Raw genomic sequence first — 25,369 nt, forward strand, 5'->3', positions numbered from 1 at the left:
GAATCTGGCAGAAGAGTTCTATCTTTTTGTTTGTCCCTGTTTCCCCCAAGAAAACCTGGCACCTAAATAATAAAAATAGGAGCCTGCTGGTTGCCAGTCTTCTGTCTTTTTTCTGGAGCCCTCTGTAACCCTGCTCCACAGACTATTCAGATAAATAGATCAGATTCACTTCTAGTGTTAGTTCTTGATAATCTTCAATTTAGATCAAATTAAAATGAGGAAAAAAATCAACAGAATTTTCTTGTGCTAAGCGCTATTAGCAGTTCCCACAGGAAATGATTTTGATATGGTGCAACCGTCCAGAGGGAGACAGTTTAAATTTACTCATAGGCAAAGCAGGATTTTATTCCAAAACCCTACAATGTTGGAAGATGTTTTGCTTTTCTGCTCATGGGTCCTTTAAGAAAACAATCAATCTTTATTGCATTAAGCTTATTTCTAAACCAAAATGGATTCTTAAGCCAAAGAAAGTAAAAGAGCAATTGAAGCTCTGAAAAATGTTGCTTCTTGGCCTAGATACCAATCATGATGATTTACTGCCTCTTTGGTGTGAAAAAGAAAAGCTGAAAGGTTCCAGCAAATTGCACTGGGCAGAAAGAAAGTACTTGCTTCCAGGTGGAATATTAATCCAACCTGATGTGTTGTCAAGTCTGTGAAGATGCTAAAAAGAATACCATAAGAAAACATTCAACTGACCTAAATTAATGCCTAAGGCTTTTTTATGAAGATACACTATAGCAGCAATATTTTCTTCATTGCTTATAAGTCTTTAAGAAGAATGAGACATTTTACCTAATGAACAGTTATTAATTGAAGGGTGATATTAATGATTTAAGAAAATGTTTTGAGATCAGTGTCCAAGGTTTAAACTGATTTCACCTCTTTTTCCCTTATTGTAGGTGGAATTTCAGTAGGAGAAGGGCTAGTAAGCAGCTAGTGTTTTATAGCCTCAGCTCACCCAGCAATTTGATAGCTCAGGTCCCCTTGAGTTTTTATGGATGCCCATAATCTTGCTAAGATTTACATACAATTATTCGACATCAGTATGGGAGGGGTGCGTGGTAGCCTGTTACAGCCTGAAAAATCTACCTTTAAGGTACTACTGACATAAGCTCAGTTCAGTTCATCCCCAAAACTCTTCTAGAGTTCATGCCGGGTGCCTGGGAAAAGGAGGTGTGCACACATCGTGGTGAAGCTACCATTTTCCCCTAATAGCTAATAAAGGGCATAGATACTACAAACCACAGCATTTTCAGAAGTGTGTTTGTGACTGGGATGCACTGAACCTCTTTAACCACTTCTATTTTCAGGCAGCTGCACTTAAAAACTTACAGAATACTAAATTGTCCCATTTAAACATTTCCTTAATTACATACTTTGTTCTGAATACTATGAAGTTCGCATTTTGTGTTCAGCAAGGAAACTGAGACAAGCCTATTAGTAAAGCTCATATTTAGGACTAGAACCTTCCCTCTTCCGTAAATCAGGAAGGAATAACACCACCACAATTAGCTTTAGCATCAGGCCCATTTATGGATAGCTGTTTATTTTGTTGCATTACTGTAAGGCCATATTGTGGTTTAGGTTATATAACACAGCAAATGTTTGCATTAAAATCAAACCATATAAAAAAAAAATCTCTACTTGCATCAGTTTTTATAAAACACTTGAAAAAAAAAAAACGGTCCAAACTTGAAACCACAGATCTGGCTTATACAGAAATGAAACAGGATGTCCATGCAACTAAATAAAATAATTATAAGGCAGGTGATCCAGAAACTTTCTTTCTAACTACCACAAATCGTCCCTCTGCAAATTCTTGCAAAGCTTCAGTTTTGCCTTGTGTAACAAGGGGTGCTATGGAGGTTTAATTCAAATTTAGGATCTTATTTTATTTGATAGGACTGAAAAATAGTCAAGTCTTGACATTGTTTATCTTTGCTTCAGCTCTTGGATATTATGCTCTTCTCTCTTCCTTCACTGTTCAATTAAGTTGCACGTTTTGTTATTGAATTCTCATTTTATTTCTTGTCATAGAATCATAGAATGGGTTGGGTTGGAAGGGACCCTACAGATCATCTAGTTCCAACCCCTCTGCCATGGGCAGGGACACCTTCCACTGGAGCAGGTTGCTCAAAGCCCCATCCAACCTGGCCCTGAACACTTCCAGGGATGAGGCATCTACAACTCTGTGTTCCAGTGCCTCGCCACCTTCACACTGGAGACTTTCTTCCTTATATGAAGACTTTCTTCCTTATATCTAATCTAAATCTACCCTCCTTCAGTTTAAAGCCATTACCCCTTGTCCTATCATTTCCTGCCCTTGTAAAAAGTCCCTCTCCCACTTTCTTGTAGGCCCCCTTCAGGTACTGGAAGGCTGCTATAAGGTCTCCCCAGAGCTTTCTCTTCTCCAGGCTGAACAACTCCAACTCTCTCAGCCTATCTTCATAGAAGAGGTGGTCCAGCCCTCTGACCATCTTCATGGCCCCCCTCTGGACTTGATCCAACAGGTCCCTGTCCTTCTTCAGAAGGCCCCAGAGCTGAATACAGTACTCCGCGTGGGGTCTCACGAGAGCAGAGTACAGGGGGAGAATCACCTCCCTCAACCTGCTGGTTACGCTTCTTTTGGTGAAGCCCAAGATATGGTTGGTTTTCTAGGCTGCAAGCACACATTGCTGGGTCATGTTGAGCTCCTCCTTCTCCTCAGGGCTGCTCTCAATCCATTCACTACCCAGCCTGTATTTGTGCTTGGGACCACCCCGGCCCACATGCAGGGCCTTGCACTTGGCCTTGTTGTAATTCATGAGGTTTGCATGGGCCACATCTCAAGCCCTTATTTCCCCCTTAGTCCTGGATGCCCTTGACTTTATCTTCAATTCTCTCTGATCGTGTTGTTTGCTGGGAGCCAAATCTTTTCTTCCATGCATCTCACCGTGGACTGGAGATAAAAGCTGACCTTCACACTACAACTCTCCTCAGCTCACTGCCCTCATGACAAAAAGCAACGAGGTCTTGGCAACATAAGTACTAAAAATAGGAGAGAGAATTATCAAGCAAGATTACAACAGCAAAAGTTACTCAGGCAACTGGAGTCGTTTCTAAGTTTATACTGCCCAACCAAAAGCTTTATGCTGCTGCCACTCTCAATTTTATCTTACATCTTTTAGGCTAAAAAATGTAGGGTCCTAATTCAAAGCAAAGCAGCACGCAGGCCAAAATAATTGGGAAATTCAGAGCAAACTAGGAGATAAAAGTTTAAATGTCTGTCCACAAGGTGCAGCTAACATAGGCCACGTGACATTAATAAGACTAAGGAAGACTTTGAGAAGTCATCTAATTCACGTCTCTACCCCAGGACAAGATCAGCAACATTTCAACCTCCCTTAGATTAATCTTTCAATCCTGTCTTGGATAACTGAGGAAATTAGTGCCTTGCCTCTGATAATCTAACACAGAAGCACAATAGGAGCAAAATAAAAAGAAAACTCAGACTAGCAAAGGTGGAAGAAGGTTAATCAAACTTTTTCAAAGGTGCAAAAGAAAAAATAAAAGTTAGTCTTGTGAAAAATGTGATTCAGGTCTTATTTTATATGAGCAGATTATACCAAATCATTTCACCCCTATGGAAGCTGAGGCCATGTCCCTGAGATAAAAGCAGTCTGCTTTAGTTCTCTTCTCATTTATGATGGAAAAGTGAACCAGTGTACAGTATAGAGAAAGCAGTTACCAGTTCAACCTTTTTACAGATATGAAACAATTTGCGTCTCTACATTACCAGATCTTTGAGATGTTTTGTAAGCAGTGTGTAAATTATTGTTTTTTCACTGACCAGGTCCAAATTAAGCCCCCTATCAGGCAGCCAAGGCTAAAGTGACTATTAAAGAACAACTGAAACTACATATTGATCTTTCCATTTTAAACAAGAACAAATTTCATTTTGCAGGAAGAGATATGAAGCAGAGATCAGAATAAAATCCACTGCTACTGTCCCCACATCCCACTTCTTCGATTCCTTTGGGAAAGGTCAGATCTGATTTATATAGCCCAGTGGGAACAGGCAGCAATAACCAAATGCCAAAAGCACTTAATTTGTATTGACACTTTAAATTCTATTAAATCCCATTTATCTAGGGGTTGCTTATCTGTTTTGTAGATTATGCAAAGTCAGGGCAGAGAAAAACATTGGATCTGTTTGCCATGCGTCGGGTCAGGCCTTGGAGCTACACAAGTGCAGCTATTTTGCTTCCAGGACCAACATGAGACTGACAACAGAAAAACTGTCTCTGCATGGTCCAGGATCTGAGGTAAGAAAACTTGCAGCTTTCCACCTGCTTCATAAAGAGTCAGTGGCTCATTATCACACCCCTGCAAACAAGAGCACTCAGGTACACAGCTAGCTTAGGTCTGAGACAGCCAGCATGGAGGTAGGGCTAGAAAGAGCACTAATTCCTGCGGAACCATCTGGGCCAAGTGCACTGTGCCACCCGTTCAGGAAGCGGCTCTCTTCATGAAGGATTACACTGACACCAAGACTGCTCGTTGGAAGGGGCTGGCAGGCACTCCGGTATCTACCTGGGAATTGGCTCAGTTCCAGCAAGACTTGCAGTCTCTACCTCGGTGGTGGCAGTGGTGGAGATGGGTTAGCTCCACCAGAAATGTTCAGGTGTTTCTGGATCTCATTTCCCTGTGCACATATTATCAGGGAGATAATATGGGGAGCTGAATATACAACAAATAGAGAAAGCATGTACAGTCCTTTCCCATGAATACAGTGCTGAGTACGGGGAGGCTGCTCAGTCAGTAACATTAACGACAGCAATGCCTATAAAGCATTTAGTCAAATGTCACCAGTGAGGGTTGGAAAGCTAACCAGTTACAAATAACAGAAAAGCAAAAACCCTATGGAAGGGGGCAAGTTCTTTAGGATGAGTGCCAGAAAAATAAGTAAAAGCAAGTAAGAAACTGATGAAAGAAGTAGTTTATTAAGAAGCGTTTCCTATCAAGATTACATATTAGACAGTGCTACAGCCTCCTCAGGGAAATCCTTGAATTATTTAAAATTTTACTTGATAAAGTGGTAGGGGATATCAGTTGATTACAGAATGGAATAAATGAGACCAAACAGGCCTTTCCCAGCTCTAATTGCTGCAAATCAGTGATCTTTGCCTCCTCTTGAAATCAATTTTTCCGTCTGCATCAGCTTAGAAAAAGGAAAAGAGAATTCCAGGACCCTGCAGTGACCCAGTAAGCCTTCTCAAAGACAGGTGCCATTCACAAAGCCAAGCCATGAACTAGAGGCACGGGAAACATCCATACGGTGAAAAATCATTACTGAATAACACCATGTCAAAAGTAAGGTAGACCCGTGGGAAAAGGAACTTGTAGTTTCTGTAGATGTATTTTTCCTACTCCAACCTTTTAAAATCAATTTCTTTCTTGGAAGCAACCCGAGTTTTGGAAATTGCTATGGAAATGCTAAGTAGTGAAGGGGTAAAATACCACTCAGTCTGCACATTGCAGACTGTTATGCAGAGTGAATCTCACTGACTGTGAATTTGTGGGGCTTAAGAAAAAAATACAAAAGCTTTTGCAAGTCCAACAGTGGAGTTTTCAGTCTCCAGGGTGCTCCAGGTACTCAGCAAATAGCAAAGATGTAAGTACACTGACCCAGAAAGGTTTTCATACTCACTGAGTTGTAGAATATTTTCTAATTAAGTCCCCAAAGATAATGTAAATCGGGGGTTTATCCCCACTTTACTGATTGGAAAACTGAGCTACATAGTGGTAAAAGCCCAAGACCACAGGGAGTGGCATCTGTAAAGCCAAGGCTGTGATTCAGAAACTTCTGGCTCCCATTTCCATGACTGGCCCCTTTCATTTCTGACCATCCTTTCACACAGTTGCTCTGCTTCAGTGCACGGCATTGGATTTCAATGACTTTGTGCTATCCAGTGCCCTTTAGCGCGCAGGGAGAAGGCTGATGTGGATGCATGAGCCCCTTCTCCGACTGTGTGTCAACCTAGGATTACAGCCGGCACGGCTCTTTCTACAGGCAATATGATCAGAAAAGCACAAAGTTGTTGTTCAAGCCTCTGATCCCTCAGGCCAGACGTTTGTTTGCTCACTCTTACTGCGCACGTGTGTATGTGCATGGGAGAGAGACGGGGACAGCAGGAGAGCCAGAGAGGGAGAGACAGAAGAGAATATATCATAACAACTCTGTTTGACCAGGAAAACTGAAACACAACTAAACCCAGGAGAGAAATGTAACTATATTAATGTCTGGAAGTTCACTGCACTGTGCTGTCTAGCAGGATTCTTACTTTCCAGCAATCTTATTTAGCCTGATTCTCCATCTGAGAAATATTTCTCTGTACTACACTACACAGCTACATTTTATGTATCATCAAATGACTAAACCCATAATAATTCATCTTACTTCAGCAAAGGAGAAATTCATCAGAAATTTTTGGTGATACTGCTTATGTTTGGTACCTGGACATTCCTACAGTCATGGACCAGTGGATACAAACAGATGGGAACAGCTCATAGTATTTGAGCATTCAGACAGTTAGGATAAGCACGCGTATGTGAGCAGCTGTATACTTTAGCCTGGAATTATTAGCAAGACCAAACTATCGGGATATACCTACATTTCTTGATGTATAATTACTATTTATGGAAAATGGTGTGGTGATGATTTTAGCAAGAAGCATGCTGGATGTCAAAGAGAGAAAAAGTAAAAACCCATGGCTAGGATCCCTATGTGAATGCAATACACCTGTTTTGCACCATAGTGTTGCAGGGACGGGGACTCAAAGGCCTGTAGTGAGCATAAGAATGTAATCCCAATATTTAGGGAAATCCCTTGGCCCAGGCTTCTTATATCAGACACAAGAAGGGTGAGAACAACTCGGTAGAAAGATGCAGCAGTGCATCTGTAAGGACAGATGGTGCATCCTGGCATACTTTAAGTCATCATTCTGACATAGAGCCAGCCTTGTATTGGGGAATCATAAAGCTTATCTCTTCATGAGTTACACTACATGCCATGCTACCATTGTCAAAGGCTGACACAACTTTTCATAAGCATTTACTCTGTGTTGCAAGAATTTCTCTTACAAAGAATCCTAGTCCATAGGACTAAGCTAAGAGGAAAGAACAGCGATTCGAGACTCAAGATCATCAATGGGAAAAGGATCAGAGAAATGGAGAAAAATTACAGATGCCACTAAACTGCCTACATTTTGTTTTGTCTTGGTTTAGATTTGGCTGAGCAATGTGGTCACAAGCCAGCAGAGTAACTTCTATCAGTTAGAAGCTGGAGAGGGAGTGGGACTATTTCTACATGATTGTGTCTCCCTGAATAAATTAATGAGGGAAAAAACTTTATACAAACACATACAGCTTACGTGACCTCATACTTCAGGTCACAAACTAAGCATAATAGTATGACATTTTTTTTTTTTAGAAGGACATCTTTTGTGGCATATTTTTGTTGTTGCCATTGTGGGTTACTGTAATTCTCTGAAGCATCACTTGGCTGTTCTCCAGCTCAAGAAGCTGATTAGATGAACAAACAGGCTCTGGGAAGACAGAAACGAAACCATCCCAAATCCAGGATCATTATACAGAAGTGTCATTTTGATCATTAAAGCAAATTTTCTTCTGATGTATTTGGTATTCACCTGTAGATTTGACATATTGGACCTCTAGTCTGATTCATGAAGATGTAAGAATGATGCTACACTAGTTCAACAGCATGCAGCAAAATAATACGTATCTCTCTTATTTTGGACAGCACTGGCAAAAAGTTTTCCTCAAATGGTCAGTACTTTCTGGTAGTATTTTATTTATCCAGGCTATAAGCAAAATAAAGCATTTTGGCTAAATTAAAACTAGTATTGCCTCTGTGGCATGCATTTGCATGTTAGAACAACCTTTTATGTGATTGCTATGTAGCAGTAATAGAGACTGCTACATAAGAATGTTTCTTACTCCTTCTCCCCTCTTTCCCACAGCTCAAGGACTATCTGTGGGATCCTACGTAGGAATTAAGATGGTCACGGCTACTTGCATGAAGATACTATTCTGTGTGTATCCTTCCTTATGTAAACTCTTTCTTTCAACCCTATTGCTATTAAATAATGCTGTACTTTTTGTTCTACCTGGTTACCTTACATGTCTTCATAAAACCCCATGCATTCTCCTCTTTCTTTATGCCAAGCTGACAGAAATGCCACTGCTTGATAGACTACCTCTCACATGGGCTTGAGGTATTTGGTGAAGGTAAGACTGTAACTCACGCAGACTGATGGAATGCAGTGTGTCATAAAAGCCTGGATCAGTTTTGAGAAATAAAACTTGGACAGGAGAGATGAGTACTGGAAGTCACAATACAGTCACTTTTTTCTTTTTCCCTCTGTCTTTCCTCTCCTCCGTCCTTCAAGACAGAATTTGGAAGACAGTCAGACAGCACTTCCACGCAACTGTTTGGGGATAGGGGCAAAGTGGAAACAAACCACAGCATCACGCATCCTGTGTGAAAGCAAAATGTGAAGCATGCGGAAGTTAAACTGTGAGCGTATTGGCAACATTTATGTAACTTTTTTATCACAGCAGATCCTATACCATCATCCAGTATAGATGCACATGCATTAACATGAGTGTTTTTGCAGAAATTCCAAAGTTTGTTTGTCTGTTGGTAACCTAATACATTAAGTCTCAGTGAATACAGGGGACCAAAACTAAGTGTTCATATCATGTAGCCATACTTATCTGGTTTCCAACCTTATAAATATATTATAGATGTTATGGCCCTGCAGTGACAAGCTACAATTAACTTTTGATTTCATCAACTTGTCATGCTTTAATCATCCCTCTTGGCAGATCTTTCAACATATGTCACAGTACTGCCTTCAAAATGTGCTTTTCCAATGCTGTTTTATTAACCCTGTCTTTTTATATGTTTTAGGCTCATTATGAAATGCAGTAAATCTGTCAAAGGCACTTTACATGCCATCTCCAATTCATGCTGATAGGAAGCATCTAAGAGCTCATTTAAGTCCCACAAAATGAGTACAATATGAGAAATCAAAACACACAAACAAGTGTATGACAAGAACCCTGGGGATCACATTCAGCCCACAGGGCTAATCAAAATTCAGTACTCTTGTTCCTAACCCTTTACCCACTCAACAAGGGCATTTGGATAGGAAAATATTAAGACCACCACGGGATCTGACAGTACCACAAAGAAATCCCTTCAGCTTGCACATCAAGCAGCAGAATTTATTAATGACTCCAAGTAGTCAAGCACAAGATCCATGTGCCTCTTCATGGTGATTGGATTCAGCCAAGCTTCTTACTATTACCTTGGTTTCGGAAGGAAGGTTTCAGAAGTGAGAAGATCATAACAGCCTTGAATCTGAAGGAGCGAAGGGATTGCTAAAGGGGCACAAGAAGGCAGAAACCAGATTTGGAGGGAGTGGGGGTGGAAAGAAGAGGGAACGAGGAGATGCCAATATCACTCTGGAAAAAACAGAGGGAATTTGGGGGAGGACGAGCCAGGCTCTGCAAAGGACAGGGAACTAGTTATTTCCTCTAATAAGGCTCAGCTACCAAACATTTGGAAATCACCGAAGTAGTACAACATGAGCCATGCAGGGGTACTGTGCAGGGGTAAGTACAGTCTTAGAAAGGAAAAACTTGCTGCAATTACTCAGCCATGCCAGTTAGTTTGGCTTTTGAGTTTTCCTTGTTAATGTCCCAATCAGCATTAGACTTTGTGCTACTGAGGTCATAAGAACTAATAATCACAATATTGCATGTTATTCACAATATCAGAGCACATGTCAGCTGAAGAAAGGATATGTAGTCTTCTCTTAAATCCTCCAGTGATGCTACTATTAGATCATCCAAACTTATCTTCTCCTTCTTGGCTAATGCATTATAAATTAAATAGAGCAAAGTTGGGAGAGGTAATATCCCATTAGGCCAATTGATAACAGTTAAAAAATACAAACAAGCTTTTAGAAACAGAAGACCTTGAAAAAGTTACAGAGGGAGAAAATTAAAATGTCACTAATAAAAAAATATATCAAAAAGAACTTATATATCCAGAAATGAGGCTGCTTTTTTGAACTGTATTGGATTGACTCGTAAAGACTATCTGTCTTCAGTAATCCTGCTTTGGTTATAACTGAAGACAGTTCAAAAAAGCAAAAAACACATTATTCCTCCATTATTAAGGCACCCCTATTTGCTAGAAGATTAATGTTAACTCTCACAAATAGGAGGGTTAAGTTACCCTCATTCAGACGGTAGCAAAACACAGAAAAGCCGGCTCAGTCCCCTGCTTTACTCTTGGGAAATCTACTGTCTCCCCATAGTTATAAGCATAGTCATAGCATAAAGCCAGTGAGAGGAACCCAAGTCAGCACACACAAAGAATCTGGATGCAACCTTGCGAGATCTCCTGTTTCAAGGACAAGATGGGGACTAATATATAAAAATCAGCAGTCATGGCTGGGAGCTGTTTTGTATAGCTCCCCTCTATGCTTTACATCAAACAAATCCCTGTTAAATTTTGTCTTTAACAACTAAAACAATCACTGCATTATCTGAGGAAATTCCTCATCATAACAAGCTCTTGTGTGTTTTTTGTAATTCCTTTACAAATAACCTTGAGCCTTGTGTATGTCCTCAATATCTCAGGAGAGGATCTCACTTTCCCCTCCTCTCTTTCTCTCCTGTCTGCTTTCCCCCCCTCCCCCCCAATTATCTCTTGCTGTCTTCTGGGTGGTTATGTTTAATCTCAGGATTAGGCAGAAGCCTGCAGTTTGCCTTGAACAGCTTATCAGCATCCAAGAGACATTTACAGGGAGAGAAAGACTCCAGTTTTGATAGCAGTAATTGTATTTAGCTTGTAAGATACAAGGCTATTTATCTCACGGCTGGGAAACCACAGAGGGAGAGAAAGAAATTGTTGCTGATAAAAACCAAATAAAATCAAAAAGAATGAAGAAAAGAAACAACGCCCTCCTCAAAGTCCCTCCAGTAGAGGGATGAGGTAGGAAATGGACTTCATTGAACAAAAGGATCATGCCACTTGTGGAAGAAGATTGAAAATTTCAAGGGAAAGGTGACAAATGGCTTGAGGAAGACAAGAAATTACCTATTTCAAAGCAGACTATGTTCAGTAGCCGCAGTTGTGTAAAACTCAGGGAATATGTTTTGTAGAGATGAGTACAACAATTTTTAGAGATACTGAGTACTGACACTCCATTTAAAGACAGCTGGAGCTGTGAACACCCATGTATCTGAAAATTAAATCTGTTTTTTGTTTTTCACAGACTCTTACAATAGCACCCAACATAGGTTGTGGGATGTCATACAACACTTAATATTTAAACCAACTTCAGTTTTCTTGCTTATTAAATGCCCTTTTCATTCCACATTTGCAGTATTCAGTCCTCTCTCCCCAAACAAGCTCCATGCTCCATTTCTTCCACCCTAAAAGCCCTGTAAAATCCCCGATGCTGACTTAACTCAAGTTTTGTTTGGCCTACTGTACTGTTGCGTTTTTAAAATGCCTACAATAGATCAGGGTGGGTACTAAAGAAAAAAAATTAGGATCTAGATATTTTGAACCTTAATAGGCTGCAACCAATATTCTAATTTGGCACAACTGAAAGGGCAAGCAAGCTGGGCAGAGTTAGCATCATCCCACTGAGAGATACTCAGCACTGTTAAAGTGTTCAGTGGTCTTCAACAGCAATATAAACACCCCCCGCCACATTTCAATTTGTATCCTTTTAGTCACAAAAGACTTTTAGTAAAAGAAGGATAAGATGGAACAATGCATATCATTCAAGAGTATCAAAAGGGGAAGAGCAACATATTTCACTTGTTTCCATTTTCTACATTTAAAACAGATTATATGAGACATACAGTATCTATTGAAACTATAATATGTTGTATATAATTTCAGCTGTCCTGAAACTAGCTTCACGGAAACTTTCTCAAAGATGAGGGGTCATAAAGTAAAAAAAAAAAAAAAAAAAAAGAGTTCAGAAAAACTGATAGTCATGAGATTTTTTCTAGAGCTCCAATGTAAAACTCAAATGTAAAACCTTTGCCAAACATTACTCTGGGACTGAGTCAGTTTAGAATAGAATAGAACAGAACAGAATAAAATATTTTTCAGTTGGAAGTTCAATGATCATCTAGTCCAACTGCCTGACCACTTCAGAGCTGCCCAAAACTTAAAGCCTATTATTATTTAGGGCATTGTCCAAATGCCTCTTAAACACTTAGGCATGAGGCCTGCCAACCACCTCCCTAAGAAGCCTGTTCCAGTGTTTGACCACTCTGTCTGTAAGGAAATGCTTCCTACTGTCCAGACTGGACCTCCCCTGGCACAGCTTTAAACCATTCTCACATATCCTATTGATGGATACCAGGGAGAAGAGTTCAGCACCTCCCTCTCCACTTCCCCTCCCCAGGAAGCTGTGGAGAGCAATGAGGTCATCCATCAGCCTCCTTTCTTCCAAACTAGACCACCTCAAAGTCCTGAGCCTCTCCCCAGAAGACATGCCTTCCAGCCCTTTCACCAGCTGTGTTGCCCTCCTCTGGACACGTTCAAGGACTTTCATATCCCTTCTTAAATTGTGGGGCCCAGAACTGCACACAGTACTCAAGGTGAGGCCGCATCAACGCTGAATACAGCAGGATCATCACCTCTTTTGACCGGCTGGTTATGCTGTGTTTGATGCATCCCGGGATGCAGTTTGCCCTCTTGGCTGCCAGCGCGCACTGCTGACTCCTACTGAGCCTGCTATTGACCGGCACCCCCGGATCCCTTTCTGCAGGGCGGCTCTCCGGCCACTCCTCTCCCAGTTTATACTTGTGTCCAGTGTTACTCTGTCCTACCTGTAGGATCCAACATTTGGACTTGTTAAATTTCATCCCATTGATCATAGCCCTGTGCTCCAATCTCTCTAGATCCCTCTGCAAGACCTCTCATCCCTCAAGAGAGTCAACAGCATCTCCCAGTTTGTTATCATCAGCAAACTTGCTATTGGTGCATTCAACGCCTGCATCCAGATCATTGATAAATGTATTGAACAGAACTGGCCCTAGAATTTTGCCCTGAAGAACACTGCTGGTGACCGGTTGTCAGCCAGATGTAGCCCCATTCACTACAACCCTTTGAGCTCTGCCCTTCAGCCAGTTCTTCACCCGGCATACTGTGAACCCTTTCATCTCACAGTTGTACAACTTGTACAGAAGGATGCTGTGAGGGATGGTATGAAAAGCCTTACTAAATTTCAGAAAAATTACATCCACCTTCATCCACGAGGTGGGTGACCTTATAATAGAAGGATATGAAAGTAGTTAAACAGGACTTCCCTTTGTGAACCCATGTTGACTGTGCCTGATGATTGCATTATTCTTTAAATGCCTTTCAATAGCACCCAGTACAATCTTCACCATGATTTTTCCAGGAACTGAGGTTAGTCTAACAGATCTGTAGTTCCCTGGGTCTTCCCTCACACCCTTTTTATAAATCGGAATAACACTGGCTAGCTTCCAGTCAGCACGACCTCCCCAGACTCCCAAGACCTTTGGTGGATGATTGAGGGGTCCTGCCATAACATCTACTAGCTCATACAGTACTTCACTTTGCTGGAAAACTTCTTGAAAGAAGCAAGTAGGAACTCGGCCAGCCTTCTTCCCTGTCTCACATAATGTGCCGGGTACTAACCAAGCAATTTCAGATCCTTCCACCAAGTAAATGAAAAATCTATTGTAGCAAGAGAGACTTTATCCCTTTCACATTTTAGAGAGATAGGACAATCTAGACCACTATCACTTTAACCTGTGCTTCTGGAAAGAGTTTTATTTCAGACAATGGCAGGTGTGAAAAAATAACTTTGTCTCACACAGACTACTAAAGATGTAGTTCAGTGAAGACTTTAAACTGGCTTAAACCAGACTTGCTGATAAAGGAAGTAATTTCCTCTTGACGGGTCATTTCCACGCTCACCTGGCCACTTTTCCTGGGCCAGTTACATGGTAAACGGCATTGGTAAAGTGATCCCCCTGAGCAGAAGATGAGAGAGAGCAGAAAACAGAAATTTGACTATTTAAGCAACAGGAGCATGGAAAGGAGTAATGAAAGAATGAGCTCCTCTGTCTAGCTTCATCTGTATACTATGGTAAGGTCCATCTAAATCAGCGTTTTGGTTTGAATCAAGAGCATGCCTCCAAGGTGTACCTCCCAGCTCTCTCCACTTGCTACGCTTTGGTTCACGTGCTGAAATGCTCTCAGGGAATACAAACTGGATTCCTTTCAAATGAAATTAAACCAGAAGATATGCCCCAACTGCTCAGGGGCATTCAATCCTTGAGACTGGAACTATTCTGAAGGAACACCCCAGCACAGATAGGGTCTCAGAACCAACTTTTTGTTTTATAGGTATGCACTTATCAGTACTTGCCAGAGCAGTCAGAGTCCCTGGAGTTCTGCTGTCAAGAGCTAACTGTCCAGCTTTTCCTAAAATTCAACTTCCTCTCAAATGTATGCTTGAGAGAGAGAGAATGAAGTAAGGGCACAGAGGATGAAATCTTTTTTCTTTTATTTAGTACCAACAGAACTGCAAATTAATGTCATTTGAAAGGGCAGAGACTCCTAAAAGAAGGCTACGATATCACTCAAGACAATGATAAAGAGGAAAAATATAAAATCTGTAGTGGATGAACTAATGAATCCTGAAAAGGATCCAGTTGTTTAATGCTGTCCTGTTCCTTCTTTTTAAAATGCATTAATAAAATCCAGGCTGCAGTTCTCTTGCTAGATCCTGTATTTCTTTAAAAGACAACCCCTACCTGCCTTTTGCCTCCTTTCCTTTAATCTTCTCTTTTAAAACATTACTCTAATCAGACTTTATTTTGGTGTCACTGACACTCTTGCTCTACAGCTTCACTTCACCTAGTTTTGTTTCTTTTTCTACTGCAGAAAATGTAGTCAGTGCATGGATGAATGAACAGGAATATCAGGCTTGTTTTGATGTACACTACAAATCTGGAACACACAAAGTATTTCTTTACAAGCAAAGACATTGGACAGAGGAAAAAAAAAAATGTCCTGTCTAAAAATTAATGAAAACTTAGGGACTGAGGTATCCCAGTTCTGTGTGAAGACAGAAGATTTGTTTTTAACTCTTCTACAAATCGCTGACTCATCCCAGACCTCAGGATTCGTAATTTAAATCCTTCTATCCCACTGTAAAGTGCCTCAAATTTGATGGGTTTCACTGTAGTCTGAAACAAAAACACATCAGATGTTTCTTCTTCCTGAACTAGCTTTCCTATCTTACCTACTCTTTGTCCAAAAATTATTCCTACTTAATCACTAAAAAGATTTATTTAGATATAGAGAAGGCTCTCAGCAAGAACATAAAAGCAAAAAAATAACAGTGACTAAGCCCAACCTGTTATCTGGGAAGTACACCAAAGGGTGAAGGCATGTGAGACAACAGAAGGGAAGCAATCATGGAAAACTGTACTTTGGGGCATGGAAATTCATACGTATGGTTGCAAAAGGTATATAGCCTGACTGAGAAATACACTGTGATGACCAACTTAATGAATCAAGCACCAAGGAATTGGCTACCAGTACAGCCTATGGAAAAAGCCCGTCTCCTTATTGTGTACTTGAGGGATAGGAGAAAGGGCAGAACTAATGCAAATAAATCATAAATGGTTCAGTGGTTTTGGCTGAACTAAACCCTGACAGCTGAATTGCAGATAGCAGCCCCAGTGCTAATGCTGCTATCTGCCATCACCCAGTTCTCAGGAACTTTGTCTCAGATCCCTGTACTGGGCCACTGTTCAGAGTCTTACTGCCCAGTAAGAGAAACCCTGGCAGTGTTGGAATGGTACAAACGGTGAGAAATCATCCCTAATGATTGGGATTATTTCAGTCCCAAAGCTTAGCCAACCTTAGCTCCCAGTTAATTCCCTCCTTACCATTTCTCTCTAACCCTTTTCCTCACAAGAAAGCGGAAAACATAAATCTCATGTTGCAGGTGCCTGAGATGCAAGTGGATGCTATAAAAACCAAAATGTCAGTGCCTGAATTTTAAGTTTGTTGCTTTTTCATTTTCCTTCCACTTCCCTGTCTTTTATTTGAAGTTGCAAAAATACAGCTTTGGAGTCTTTCAGTCCCATTGGGCTAGTTTCATTTAATTTCAATTTAACTGAAGACTGTGTTTTAAGGAAAGCGAATATTCTCTCTCTTCATTCATTTAATGAATATCCCACTTTTATTTGTACTTTCCATTGAGCAAGTAATTATAACTCTAATGTATAATCCTTCTACAGGTAATAAAACTCAGAGACAAGCATGGAAATGCCATTCAGAACACTGCCCTGCTGCCTGAAGATTGCACCATGTGTGATGACGAGGAAGATACTTTAGCTAGTTTACAAAATTTGCAAACATTAGGCTGTAGCGCTGTGCAGAAAAAAAAGTACACATGAAATCATTCATATTATAGACAACACAGTGTGCCCAAACATGCATGTGCTACAAATATGATGGGTTTTAAACGCTACAAATCGAATAACGGTGTTTCCAGAATTGAAGGGACCTTATGCATACAATACAGGATTCCTTAGCTATTATTACACAAGTTTGATAGGAATTGCAGTTTCAGCAGTCTCCAGCTGAAACATGCTGGATTAGCCTGTGTCAACCCAACCACAAAGCTTTTTACAGAGTTGAAACTCTGCTGAGCACTGGTTTGGTCTTGCACTCAGTGTGAGAAACACCAGTGCAAGATTGGTCTGTGAAAGACAACAAATTATTCATTTCAAAAGCTCCTGTTTGGTCTTCTTTTAAACCATTAATTGCCCAGAAAACAGAACTAATAAGGATTGGTTTCCTGTAGTTATTGGCTCATTGAAGCTTTTCCTGAATCCGAGGCACTCATAATGCTTCTTTATTATATCGATATTCTGGTATTTAACATGAACTGAGATCAGGCCACAGTCCTTTCCTCTGGGAGGGCTGGAACACTACCCTCCTTCCTTGGTTATTGTCCCTTGCCATATAGGATCTTTATTTATTTTTTTACTTTTGCCCCCTTTTTAAATTCGGCTGAAAAAAATCAGTTTGAATGAAACTGGAAAAAATAAGGGACACACATGCACACATACGAAGTGTGATCCCATAAGCCTTGTTTTCACAGGGAGAAGTCAAAGACTTCATCATCTACAAACAGCCTGAAACTGAAATTCATGCATGGAAAGGAAGAGGTGCCTGGAATATAAAGGTGCTCTTTTCCCTTGGGGTACAACTGCACATACTCAATACTAGTCCAGGACATAAGATTAATGCTGTTTCTATAAAACAATATATCTTCTAATGAAAACACAGGAATACCTTTATCCAAGACAGAAGCAGAGGGTACTGAGGTAGTCTCTGAGTGTGATTTATTTTCCCTTTTAAAAAAAAATCTCTAAAGCAATGAGCAGAATATTTTGTTTCTTTACACCAGGGACTTACTACAGCAAGTAATATAAGAAGAAAATTTATTCATGGGGTTTTTACTGATTGTAATTGGCTGCCAACTGGATCAGAGGTATTTTACCACAAAATAATTGATGAAAGGAGCAGAAGAAAAATTCTCAGTTTGGGCCTCTCCTTGCCACACTTCCCCCTCTAACCAATGGATAGCAGAGCTAGAATCTAACTCAGTATGTCTGTCATGGCATTCTTCGAAAGCAATTATTTCAGAGAAATAATTATTAAAATGTACTCTTTTGCATATACATCACACTGACAAAGTGTCATGTAGAGACCAACACAGGATAGATCACTCACATTAAAAACTTTCTTGTGCACTTTCTGAGTGAGTGGAAGAGATGAAATTATCCCTTTGGAGTAATTTATTGGTGTAACATTGCATAAACAATTAGGATATTTCTCATAATTTGAGGTTAAGTGGCTTGTGGGCAAATCCTACACAACTAGCAAATTGCCTCATGTTTATCACAGAATTCTTCCTTCTGTCCTGGTCACTAATGTACATCCTAGAAAGGAAGAATTGGAAGTTGCTTAGACTTAATACTAGAAACCAACAAGAAGATCGTGGCTTGATCTTAGACAACAACATGTGAATAAGAAGAATGTGGTTAATACTGGAATTCTTTCCTTGTGCTCCTCCTGCCTTTTATAACCATCCACATCACCAAGCCATAGCTATCTTACGCACTGTCAGCATCACATAGAGCAATCTTTTTCACTTGGAATGAATTTGACCTTTTAGCATGGTGACATATAGTATCAAAAGGTTGTGATTTGCCACTGGTGGGATAAAACATGGGTCAGTGACTCAAGAGCCAGTTGTTCACTATTTCTGGTCAACTTAGGGTGGGATGATTTCTAAAGAGATACTGAATTGTTCCACTGCATTTTAACCTAAAGTCAACTAAGAGTTGACAGCTTCGGCTAGATTGTCTGTCAATCTTTATATCTCCAAACCTAAAAGAGTGAAATTCAGATGATGAAAAATTGTGAGGCAAGATAAGGTCTCTCCAAATACTTGCAACTTAATCTTCCACATGCCTTATACTTCAACTCTATATCTATATAGGCAGTACCTTGGGTGTGGCTAGAGCCATCTCTCCTTTTTGTAAGGTCTGTTCAAAACTCTTCTCCCGTAAACAGTTAGAAAACATCACAAGTAGCAAAACCAAGTTTGTTGTTGAATCGGTTTATAACTTTCTGCAGAACCAGGATTCATTTAGAGACCTCTGAAATAGCAGGATCTATGTGCATCATACCACACAGTTGGCATGCTTTTTCTTCCAGTGTAAAAGACCATTACTATGTTTTCCAACAGACAGAATAGGCACCACCAGGCTGGTCAATTTATTGTTGAGATGAAGCAATAAAGATTTATATAGCAACTAGCCATTACTAAACATCGGTTTGTAGGTATAGATACACTGAAAGAGAAAAACAAAGGGAAAAAATACATACCTGTTGGGTAGTGTTCATTCACTGGCCAGCTGTCAACCTGAAGTGTGGCATTGCCACCATTCCTGGTAAAGCGTACCACGTGGTATTTGCCATCATTTACAGGTGTGCTTTCCTCTTTAATAGAGATGTCCACTGTGCCAATATTGAAGACTACACCAATCTTGCCTTGCTCCTAAAATAAAAGAAAAAAAGAAACAAATGCTTGTAAATTGCTGCCTATTAGGAGAACATTCTTGGCCTATAAATCTCTAAGGGGTAATTGTGCCGGTAGATGGCACTGAAGATAACACAGAAGCATCACTTTAAGCTTTGTCAGGACACATTTCATTGGCTCTACTTCAATACAAACGTTGACTTTCACAGTCTTTACAGCATTCACCTGAACACAGTGACTCATTTATTCCCTTAAAACATCACAGAAGACAGGTGAGAAATCAGGCCATAAAACCAAGGAGATGTAGATAAACAGTTATTTGAGCAACATCTCTAGTGATTATTAGTAGACACTTGTTCAACTGTCACCTGAAATACAGCCACCGGCTCGCTGTATCCCAACAACTACTTTGTTCTATTACTCTGCTTGTGAAACAAACAGCCCCCACCCCAAACCAAATAACTGTGGGATCCAGCAGGTAGAATGCAGTTACAAGATGGATGTAATTAGAAGAGAGCAAAAATGTAATTAGCCAACTTTGACTTTGACCACCTGAGGGATGCTAATGGAAAATGACCAAATGGAAAACCTTCCAGACTTTCAAAACACAGGAGTGGCCACACTCTTTTACATTTCTACATTACATCCTAAGCAGCGCCTTACCAATAAAACCGTCCTCCATAGAGTTTTCCCAAACCTTTCCACCAGTCACTGACTGAAAGGGAAGAGCAGGCAAAGCCGGTTATACTAGCCATAACGCTTCCTCGTGCAGCTCCCCTCATGTAGTTTCAAGTAAGGACCATATCCAATGACTTTAGGTTGCAAAATACACACACAGAATATATTCAGATTAGACATCCACATTTAATACTACTGATTTAAACAGTGCCAGAAATTCCTGTCACTGTACAATATACAATTAACAGGAATCGACCTTCAAGCCCTCAACAAGAGGCGGCACAGTACACTGGTGTCAATGTTTATGAAGGCATGTTAGGTGTACTGCGCAGATTCAAATCTGGTATAGACAGGCAGAACTAAAATGTATCATACAGGAAGCCAATACATTTGCTAGCCATCCATACTATAAAATTGGCAATAGCTTTGTTAACTGTCTCAACAGAAAAACCAAGATACAACAACAGAGAGTAGATGGCCATCTTGTATGAAAATATAGCCTCAACAAAAACTAAGGTACAATAAAGGGGCAAGAGACAATTTTTTACTGTTATTACCTTACATATCTGCTTTGTGTGCAGAGGACTCCATCCTTGAGGGCTGTTACCCTGACTGAACTTCACTACATTCATGTTAGCAAATCTCAGCAATAAGGAAGAAACCTCTCCTCTTGTACTTGAGGTCCACCTCAGATCCCTCTCCTGGATTTACTCCTGTCTCCCGGTATCAACAGACCTTTTCCTTAAAACCTCTATGTCTTCCAGTTTCTCACAGAGGCCTTTCCTGATTCCTGCTTTACCTTACATTTCAAAGTTTACTCATGTCAAAATAATCATCACAAGTTTGTTACATCTTCAATCCCCTTTTTCCCTAACACCACTCCCCCACCCCCCATCCCCAGTCCTCAGACTACAACACTGTTATTAGGAAAGGAAAACAAACAATCCTGTAGCTTAAAAAATTTGGACTGTGCTTTGACTACTTCAAGTTTAGCACTGTAACAATAAGCACCCTGGCTTTTCTCTCATTATAATGGTAAATTTTAGACTCTGCTAAATATTTGCTGGATAGCAACTGTCTCATGTACTTTCACACTGCTATGCTTTGTATAGACTTCCCTTCAAGATATCAATAATCTTTTTTCACTGGAACATGAGTAAGCGGATTGCTGCTCCCTGCAGAGGTGTGAACTCGGATACCACTTGAAAACAATCAACCTTTCTTCCCTTACGGTACCCCAAAAATAAGGTTGCTTTCAGTGAACAGAATTTTATTTCAGGTAAAACCACTGCTGGCACAGCTTCACCACTTCTTTGACATATGAAGCAAGTGATCTCCCAACACTGTTTTAGCAGTTCTTTTGCTGGCAACCATATAATTATCTTCATCTGCATAGCAATTAGCAAAGAGCAAGTGATTAATTTTTGCTGAAAGATTCAAAGAATGTCTACTGACCAGGTAACCTGGTTACTTACTCCATGTGGTTTTGCAAGGTGCTGCCTTATAATAACCTCCTGGACACTCTCTCAATACAGCTTTTCAATTGCCATCAATGCATCAGTCTTCTTTTAGAAAATGTGGCTGCTCTGAGAAGAATCCACCTTGGTGAAGGCATAAAGTGAGCAAGTAAAATGAAGAGCTGCGCCTTGCCTAATGGAACAGATCTCCACCATCACAGAAGAGGAAGGGATTAAAAGGTATTCAGCAGAGTGAAAGCTGCGTACCTTCAAGCCCTACAGGTTTAACGAGGCAGAGATAAAAACTTGCAAGTGGGGAAAAGGGATGGTGGGAAGTTTAGCTAATCTGCCCTGCAGAAAAAAATGGTTCTGATCTCTCCTTTGAGGAAAAAGAGATAGCGCCTTTCACCATTCCCTTTCCCGGGGCTTGAAGGAAAAACCCTATTTAAAGGCCTAGTGATAACCCATCAATAAGAGGGCAAATTGGGAAAGAGATAAGATTCTGAGGACTGCAAACCACCAGCGGCCTTTAATCTGCTGGAGAGAGGAGGGAAATGAGCAAACCAGTGCACTCCCCATCCCAAACAGATTGACACCCCCTCCCACAGCCAAGGGAACATAGCCCTTCTAAAGGCAGTGAAAGGCAGCCAAATAGGGGTGGCAGTGATTTAGTACGATGAGCAGTTGGAGTGTGTTAGAGGGGACACATAAGCGAACAGCCACATGCACTGTGTGCTCTGAAAAGGGCTTTACCTTTGCATCTTCTTTTTCTTAATCTAAAATTCAAATCATCCAGACTGAAAGTATATAGCTGTTACCAGTGTGCAGAAAGCATTTCATTTCAAAAACCAAGAGGGAGAACCCCAGGCAATAGGGCAAATCCTACTCTCAGCTGCATCGATATGAATTGATAGCAATTCTGTTGAAGAAACTCAATTCCTACTGATGCAAGTGGAAGCAGAGTTTATCCCAGTATCTTTATATTGTTTTGTTTCTTTTTCTGAAACTAAATGTAAAAGGAAAAAAAAAGCATTTATAAATCATAACTGAAATCTGACTAGAATCCCAGGATAACTGTTTTCTCACACTCATTTTACTTCATCATTTTTTAATAGTCACTACTGTGCAGACTGCCTTCTCCTCCCGCCCTAGCTGGTTCCAACATGACTAGACATCAGCCCAAACCTGGCAGACAATATTCCTAGTTACTGCTTCCTGAAGAACACTGCTGATTTTGCTGCTCTCATTTGAAAGTGATACAAGCTCTTTCAGTAACACAACAAGCCATTTCGCACTGTAGGAAGGTTTTGTAAACTTCTTTTTCTTCCCCGCCCCCCCCAAATGCCACACACATATACTTCAACTCTGCTACCCTCTAAATTCAGGAAAATTGCTTTGTTTTCTTATAGCCCCAAGCACTGCTCTTCCCGGAATGGCTTCCTTCTATTTACTCTCCTCAGACTTGCAGTCTATGTTTTTAAGAAGAGATTGAACTTTTACTTCTCCCTCTTTGGAATTTTTTCCACTTTATTCTTTAAGTCTTTCTTCACTTGATATCCTTTGGGGGTTTTGTTTGTTTGCTTGTCTGGTTGTTTTTTATTTTTGCTTTGCTTCAAACTTGATTCTGGATGTTCGTCTAGCTGTCAGAGTGCTTGCTTTCTGTGGTTTGGGGGACTGTGCACAATAGCACTAAATGTAGTGAGGTATCTAAAAGAACTGAAGGTATAGATATATATTCCACAGAGGACATTCACTAATTACTACAACATCAAATCAGTTCATGTGAACTTTCACTGTAAACAGAAACTCAGAAAATTCCTTACTGATTAGAAACATAGTAAAAACCAGCACTGTGCTTAGAGGACCCTCCTGAGCTGCAACACGAACTAAATGCGTGGCTGGACAGGCCTTTCCAATATGTATATAGCAATGGATTTAAGAAAGGGAAATATTAGAACCTGCATTCCGCACAGAGTATAAGGCAGTTACTTCTACTCCGCTCTGTCTGGTCATATTTAATGACATTTTTAATACCACTGGGAGGTAAGTCTGAAATCAGAATTCAATATATACAAACCTCTAGAATTGGGTAAAGGGAGAGCTTACTAGATGAAGTTTTCTGTTATCCAAATAATGATGGTAGGGAGGGCATGCTCAAGAACAGTACAGCCACCCTGGCAAATGTAATAATCAACAAAAGCAGCAAATGTTGTTAAGGAAATGACAGGCACTGAAGCGCACTTGCCTTGGAAACGTTTAATTAGGGTTCCAACACTTTACAGTTATCTTTAAACAAGAAAAAAAATATTAAGGTGAAAATAAGTACATAGGCCAGCTAATTCTGGCCGATTTTTGAGGGCTGTTATAAGGCACAGTAGGTCATTTTTTGTTATATACTGCTTGTTACTCCTTCTTTAAGGTGCTGAACCAGATCTACTAAATGCCAGTTACAAATCTATTTATCAGAGAGAATGATACATACACAGGACAAAATAAACAAAAATTATTACCCTTCAGGGCCATGGTTTTTAAAAGAAGCAATTCTCACAGATACATAATTTATAAGGCTAAAAAGGACAATTGTTATAATCTAGTCTCCACTAAAATTTTATATGAGGCCATATATCTCATCTGAATTGATTCTTTGTTGAACTATAGGATATATTTTAGAACAACACTTATTTGTGATTTGAACATTTACAGCAGAGGAAAGAAGCCTCAGATTTATTGCAGTTACTTCTTTGATGAGATTGGCCCAGTGTTGAACATAGTCAAAAAGGCAAGTGGAATGTCAAGAATCATAATGAAAAGGAAGAGTGTACAAAAGGAAAATCTCTGTTGTAAGTTAATGGTGCACCTCTGACTTTAATTTTTGAGCACAGTACACAGATCTGTACAGGCTGTCTCAAAAAGAAAAAGAGGCAATATAAACAGTTCAAAAAATCACCACACTTGAAATTGTATATATAAAACCATAAAAAATATAAATGATGCAGGACTATTGTTTTTATAACTCAAAGAACTACAAATATGTAATAAAATTATTTGGTAATAAAGTTTAAGCAAAGGAAGTAGCTTATGAGACAGTACATAACTGAATTGTGCAACTCACTGTCATCAGATGTTTCGGATGTCTAAGATAGATTCAAAAATAGAGAAATTCATGGGAGGAAAGTCAATCAAGAGGCATTGAATACAACAATGTGAACATAACCTCCTGCTCAGCAGTTCCTTAAAAGCAGATCACTACCATTTCTTTTAACTTTTACTTCCTATATTGAAAAAACACCTAGCACCATACTTCTATAAATGACTTGAAAGATTGTGATCAAGTCAACAGTTTCTTGAAAGTCCTTACTGATTCTTATTCATTTTATAAAGTGGTGAAACACTGAAACTGGCAAAGATTAATGAGAATCTAACCTTTTTCACTGAAGGTTTAGAAAGGGTAGTTTAAACATCTGCCATGGCCAAGCTGCTGTATTTAGTCCTGCCTCAGAGCAAGAAAATGCTAGAGCAGATGACTTAAGGTTCCAGCTTCATCTTTCTGTGACTGAAAACTTTCCCCCCAGCTTTACAGAGCATAAGGGAAAACCACTCAGCTCCCTGAGTTTCTCACTTGAAAGCAGGTTTTCCAATCCTTCATTTAATCTTTCCTATGGCCCTGAAACTCCTTCAGTTTACTAATACTTTTCTTCAAATGTAACACCAGAAATTTTTAACTTTGGTTTACAGAAATTACACAATCACTTTAGTTTTTATGTTCAAAGACCCGATCATATCTTTTGGCCACAATATTACCACAGGGGTTCACATTTGAGGCTTATTCACCACGACCAACAGTCTTATTCAGAAGTGCTCTCTGGGAGCGTCCCTTGTATTGCAAGATAACCTCTACTCTTTGTTTTGAGACACATTACAGTATTTATCTCAAAGAAAACGTATACCAATTTCCTTGTTAAGAGCTCATCAAGCCTTCCAAACTGCCCTTCATTTTTTGCCAGTTGACGGTTTATGTGGGACACA

The 25,369-nt window shown here is 40.0% G+C and overlaps 1 protein-coding gene across 7 annotated transcripts in view; it reads right to left on the bottom strand.

The window, feature by feature from the left end:
• The window catches only part of NRXN3 (neurexin 3), a 982,535-nt gene that overhangs the window by 126,909 nt on the left and 830,257 nt on the right, over positions 1-25,369 (bottom strand). For all 7 annotated transcript variants that reach the window (XM_035901997.1, XM_035901996.1, XM_035901998.1 and 4 more), the window contains one exon: positions 19,055-19,226. In XM_035901997.1, the coding sequence (XP_035757890.1) occupies positions 19,055-19,226 (172 nt within the window). The remainder of the gene's footprint in view (positions 1-19,054; positions 19,227-25,369) is intronic.

This window comes from Egretta garzetta, unplaced genomic scaffold, assembly GCF_000687185.1.
Source record: "Egretta garzetta isolate BGI_Z169 unplaced genomic scaffold, ASM68718v1 scaffold79, whole genome shotgun sequence".
Classification (NCBI taxonomy): Eukaryota; Metazoa; Chordata; class Aves; order Pelecaniformes; family Ardeidae; genus Egretta; species Egretta garzetta.